Source organism: Malurus melanocephalus, unplaced genomic scaffold (assembly GCF_030028575.1).
Source record: "Malurus melanocephalus ecotype Western Australia unplaced genomic scaffold, MMel_1.1 scaffold_335, whole genome shotgun sequence".
NCBI classification, from domain to species: domain Eukaryota; kingdom Metazoa; phylum Chordata; class Aves; order Passeriformes; family Maluridae; genus Malurus; species Malurus melanocephalus.
The window spans coordinates 76,040-82,221 of NW_026623567.1; the positions used below are offsets into that span (position 1 = coordinate 76,040).

Here is a 6,182-nt window from a genome sequence, read left to right on the forward strand (position 1 = left end):
TCTCCTCCTCCTCCATCTCATCTCCTCCTCCATCTCCTCTCCTCCTCCATCTCCTCCATCTCCTCCTCCAGTGCCCTCTGCCGCCACAGAACCGCCGCAGCAGCCCCCGCAAACACCCCCCAGGTTCCCCTGAAATCTCACAAATCACAGAATACGCTGAGTTGGAAGGGACCCACCAGGATCATCGAGTCCAACTCCTGGCCCTGCACAGGAATGCCAAGAATCCCAAAATGTGCCCAGGAGTGTTGTCCAAACTCCGAGGGACTTGGTGCTGTAATCGCTGCCCTGGGGAGACAGTTCAGTGCTCACCCAYCCTSTAGGTGAAGAACCTTTTCCTGAGATCTAACCTAAACCTCAGCTGACTCAGCTTCRTGCCATTTTCTYGAGTTCTGTCACTGGTCATGACACTGAAGAGATTGGTACCTGCCCTTCTGCTTCCCTTCTTGAAGAAGCTGAAGAGCACAATGAGATCTGACCTCAATCTCTTCTTCTCCAGGCTGAACAAACCAARTKACCTYAGTGCTCCTCATAAGGCTTCCCCTCCAGCCCTTTCATCATCCTCACTGTCCTGCTCTGGACCCTCTCTAACAGCATCATGTGGTTTTATATTCAGTGCCCAAAACTGTGTGCAGTATTCAGGTGAGACCCCATCACTGCTGAGCAGAGAAGGACAATCACCTCCTTTGCTCAGCTGTGCTTAYTGCAGCCAACAAAAATTCCATCCAACTCATTCCATTCCAGCCAGGCTCATGGTACCAGAACACTGCATCTTGTAGGTCAAAAAGCCTCATCATTAGAATTTTATTTGACATGTGTGACAGTACAGCAATGAGAAAAATTTAACGTTTGGAGATAGTGGCTGCTCCCGGCATAGAATAATTCAGGGACCCGTAATATCTCAAGTTCATCAGAGTGGTTCCTGCTTACAGGAACTCTCAGCACACAAATGTCATCAGAATGCTCTAGCTGACCAAACTCAAGTCACCTACATCATCAAACCCATCAGCACACTGACCCACAAAGAGCGATCTCTTCTTAAGCTTCCAAAACTGGGCAAAGTCTGCTCCAGTTTTAAAGAGCCAGGCCTTGTAAAATTCTCAGCAGTTACTCAGAATAGCAGATTTCTTAAATTTCAAAGGGGAAAGCAAGTCACATACAGCAGAGCTGTTTGCTGACACCCACCCAGGGAAATAAAAAGCCATACACTTCAATCCAGTTGCGTTCAGAGGAGCATTTAAGCACTTAAAACTTGTACCAAAGACCCTATTAAGCATTAGGCCTTGTTTAAATAGGAGATTTGCCAAACACGCCTTTTATACTGAATCAGACCTCTGTGGTCTACTGCAAGCCAGCCACAAAAAGCAATGGTGCCAACCAAAAGCAAAGTGCCCTGCCACGCCTAAATGAGGATGTAAGCTGTGCAGCAGTCGTTTCCAGTTACTGTTTGCTTTGCTTTCCAACCTCCAGCTGCCTCCTCATGTCCGACACATCCATGGGGACCCGCACTGTCACACCRTCCATGGACTTCTTAACGTGCACCTGGCAGCCAAGGCGTGATCTGAGAAGAAAACATGAAGTGAGGCTCGTCTGKTCCCACAGTAAAGGGAGAAATTCCCCACCCTCACTGGGATGTCTGGTCTGGGATGTGCTTCCACCAAAGCTCCTGTTAAAGATGGCCTGTGCCCCAGAAAAAGCAGCTCTCAAGGCACAACCTCAGCACAGAGCAAGCCCCATCCCCTTGGAAGGAGGTGCCACGTGGTGAGAAAGCAGGGAGCCTTACGTGTCAGTGAGGCCATATGCCAAGTCCAGCATGTCTAGCTCTTCATCTGAGATGGCATCAAGCTTCTGGAAGGCTTCCTTGTCAAAGATGAGGTGACAGGTAGAGCAGGCTAAGGTCCCTTCACAAGCACCTGGTGGGGAAACGAGGGAATGACAGCAAATCAGGAAAAACAAGGGGTGAGAGAGACCATCTTCGGGAACAGGGTGAGGAAAGGTCCTTTCATAGATCTGCAGCGCGTCAAAAGAGATGCCAGCAAACACCACAGAAGGATGYAGTTTCCAGCCTGCCTCTTCTCTGGGAGAATCACAATCCGTTTCCAAATTTTTACATCAGTTCTATCCAGCCAAATGCACKGACAGAGGCTGCTGGAATGCCAGTGGTGACTGTGTGAGGCTGCAYTGCCATCTCAGCATGGTGAGCCAGCCTGCCAGCAGCTGCTGGGGAAGGGAAGCCTGTTCATGGTCTTGGCAGAACACAGAGACATCTGTGCTTTGCCCTATTCCCAAGTACCCACTGCCCCTAAAAGCACATGGACAGATCCTCCAGCAGCACCTACCAAATCCATCAATGGCCAAGTTTTGGTTGACTACCACTTCCAGCAAACTCTCCCCTTCTTTGGCTGTGGTTGTAAGTTTCTCTCCATCCCGATTTATAAAATGCACWGTCACCTGGTCCTCAGAGCTGTAAGACAAATTTGCAAAGTCAGAGGAGTTCAACCTTTTCTGCACAACRACTAAGGCATTTTGGCTGAGTGCTAGAGACATGGCACTTAGAAATGTGCATGCAAACACTTTCTCCAAGGATTACACCACACACATTGCAAACAATTCAAATTATCAGTTCTCGGTGGCAGGCAAATCTGAGTTGCCCCAATGTATTTCCCACTTTATCAAAAACAGTCCTCAGAATAAATGTCTGTCTGTGCACAAACAAGTGCAGGTGCTCTGTGGAGGGAACATGTGCAGGCAGGCAAAGCATTTGCTGGTCCCAGGCCTGGGATGTTAATCCTGGTAGAGTGATGTAATAACAAGCAAAGTGCTCAGGATCAGACACTAATCCTGCAAGAAGGGCTGCTGTCATTCATGTGTTGTTTCCCCTTCCCAAGGGGATTACTTAATRATTGTTCCTTTCTGCTGTTTTTCTTCCATGAAGTGCCCACTCCTTTCCTGAGCTCCTCATGGGGATCGTTCTTGTGGTGAGACATGCTCAGCCCCAGCTTGCAGAGCTACTGGGCTGAGTAACTTCCTCTGAGCTGATGTGATCCTCACTTGGGAAAAATTACTAGTTATTTTGACAGCCTGCAAGATTTCATCGGGCCCAGAGTTAGGAACATGGCCATCAGCTTCTCTTAATGGTAACTTGCAGAAAGGGCATCTGAGAGGGAAACAGCACCCACTTCATCTCTTCCTGAGCTGACTCTTACACCAGTCTGGAGAAGGCAGTTACCCTGACAGCTGTGTTCAGGATTTCTGACAGTAAGAAGTGTATTCTGAGACTGGTATATTTGCCAGAGGAAGCACTGGTTTTTTTGGGTTTTTTTTTTTCTTCATAGTGTACGTAGCRAATGCTTACTTTATAGGAAGTTCCAGTTACCCAAAGACCCCACCTCCTGTGCTGAAAGGAGGCAGCACCCTGAAGGCTGTTGGGTTTTTTACCCTATAACTCCCAGAGTGGCACTGCCCAACTGCCCATCATCCCAAAGCCTGGGGCATTCTCCAGGGGCAGGAGCTGGGCACACCTTCTCTTTCACAGGCTGACAACATACACTACAGTGACATTTGCTTCATAAAGACAGATAATTCTTTGTAAATAAACCATTTAAAGACTAGTTCTCAAATGTCAAAACAAAATAAAATAATCCTCTTCATTTCTGATGGATCAGAGTAATTTATTCCATTTGTATGGCAAATGGGCAGGTTTCCAGGMAATGTTTGGTTTATCTTTATGGGTGAAATAATTTGTTACACAATAGAAATGGTAAAGTGATAAAATTTCTCTTGGTGCTGCAACTGAATGGATTCTTCAACAGGATAATGAGAGCTGACTGCCTACAGAGACTGCTGGATCCAAAAATCCCCAAAGCTGTCCACACATTTACTGACAGAAAACTTAATTCATGTTATCCTTCAGGCACCTAGAGCTTCAACAATGTATGCCAACTGATTACTCCCTTTCAAAAACCAAAATCTCAGACCTTCTGTGACACAAGCAATTCCTGAAGGAGGTTTCAAGAAAGCAGTTTTTTCTAGCTGTCAATGCTTTCCCTAAAAGATACTTTCCAAGGCCATACAAACCAGAGATAACTTCATAAGCAACTAACCAATTAGAAAGAAATCCCATTGATGAGGAGTCTTCATAAATCCCATAAAGCAGGGGTTATCACAATGACTTTTCTCTAAGGTCAGATAGCAAAATTGTTTATTGTCCTTTCTGTGATGTTGGTTGGATCTCTCTCAATGCCATCGCAGATTACAGTCTGACCCCGATTATAAAATAAATGCAATTTGTAGATCTCCTAGACTGGTACAATCTCTTCCTGAACTATCCCTAAAGCAGAGAGAGGAAAGGCTGGCAGTAGTTGTTGCTGTGGAAATGAGCCAAAGGACCAAAGTTGTGCCTCTTTGTCACCTTCCCAAGCTGGTTCCCAGCCACTGGCTGTGGTCCCCACAGCTCTGGAGACAAGTGCTGGCACCTCTAAAAGGTCCCCACAKCTCAAGGGACAGGAAGCAGCACCTCCCTGCCATCAGCATCTGCTGACCCAAAGCTGTGCTCTCATCCCCCAGCTCACCCAGGCCATGGCAGCACTGGTCCCTTTTGTGTCCCCGTTGCCCGTTTGACTCACCTCGATTGCCCGGGGACATCCTGCAACCTGAGYGTGGAGCTGAAACCTCTCTCTGAGCCCTTTGCTGGGCTGTGATGCTGCTCAGCCACACTCCAGAGATAAATGAGGTGGGTTTTGCTCGCCTTCAGCCCGCTCCTCAAGGGTCGCATCAGCCCCAGGATGCCGGGAGCCGTCATGCTGGTCCTGCTCTGAGCCTCCTGAGCTGCCCTTTGCTGCAAGGACAGCTCGCTTAGGGACTTATAGTGCRGCTGGGGAGGGTGGGGGGAAGGAAAGGGGAAAACAGAAAGAGTAGGACAGCCTCCCTGGGGGTGGAGGGAGGGAGGGGAAGCAGGAAGGGAGGATGGACRAAGGGTTTGTGCCTGGATCTTGGTGCAGTCCAGCCCATCGGGGCAGGGGAATTGGTTGAAGAAGCATCCCCTCCCCATGCCAGTTACTGGCAAATGCTCACTTTGTTCTCCTTACAGGCTTCCTTTGTAAGAGCCAGAACTAAATCCAATTTCAGGAGAAATATTCCTTGTAATGTCTCATCATACAAGGAGTTGCAAGTTGAGGGCTGGAAGGACAGGCAGGAGCACTGCTGCCTTGGGGAGAGGGGCACAAAACTTTCTACAGCAACAGGGTGAAAGCAACTCTTATTAATTCTGCTTGAATTGATGGTATCCAGCCACATCCTTGCCTTACCCAATACAGCACTGGGATTTCTCTGCCATCCTACTCCTCAAAACCAGTTTATTTCAAATGATTTGCAGAATATCCTTCAAAKGCTTCCCTCCCCACCCTTGCTTTTATCACAGACGACAGCTTACAGTGAGGCCAGTAATTCATTTTAGCTAACCACAGCTCTGGCCAGTGTCCCTGCTCTGTGGCCACTCACTCTCAGGTYAACTTTTCCAGCTGGTTTGCTCTCTCCCACGAACTGCCCTGAATGCTTCAGCTTTCAAAGCCAAATTCTTGAGCTCCATCTCAACCCCCAAACTTAAAACCACTCAGTTCAGCCTCTGCAGCTGAGAGACTCTGACCAGTTCTGCCTTTGCTTTTCGGGCACTACAGAGATACAGCAGCCAGCCCAGTTCTGTCTCTCAGTCATTTCCATGGCAGGAAAGCAAGGCTTGCCATGAGAAACACAAGGAAAGGGGCCACAGCACATACAAACCACAAAGCATCTTATCTCTCCAGCAAACCTTGAGCTGAGAGAGATACATGAGATATTTGCACAGCAGCWTTCACAGCAAGGACATTTGTGTTTGTCTGGCACTGACTCCTCTCCTTGCCAGGAATCAGAGCACAGCAAGTGACAGGTCAATGTCACCTGATGGAAGAGAGGCCAGCACAGAGAGGGAAATCAGGGAGATGAGGTGCAGCAAAGGGGACAACTGCTCCCTGGTGAAAGCAAAACAATTCTGCCAGCGCAGGAGACAACCAGGCCCTTACAGATCTTGGATAGTCTGCTTTAAGGTCTTTGAAATACTGAGAATGGCAAGGAAATCTTGCTTCTGCCCCAAGTAAATCAGTGTTCATTTAGCCAAGAAAATAGAAAGCTTTGCAAAAAATAGCAAAAAT

The 6,182-nt window shown here is 47.9% G+C and overlaps 1 protein-coding gene across 1 annotated transcript; it reads right to left on the bottom strand.

The window, feature by feature from the left end:
• Positions 1 to 481: 481 nt before the first annotated feature.
• Positions 482 to 4,867, bottom strand: LOC130580449 (adrenodoxin-like). Its single transcript, XM_057377953.1, has 4 exons — positions 4,623 to 4,867; positions 2,337 to 2,461; positions 1,781 to 1,910; positions 482 to 1,558 (listed from the first exon to the last, which is right to left on the bottom strand). The coding sequence occupies exons 1-4, from the start codon at positions 4,796 to 4,798 to the stop codon at positions 1,438 to 1,440; spliced, it is 552 nt and encodes a 183-aa protein (XP_057233936.1). The 5' UTR covers positions 4,799 to 4,867; the 3' UTR covers positions 482 to 1,437.
• Between the last annotated feature and the right edge of the window lie 1,315 nt (positions 4,868 to 6,182).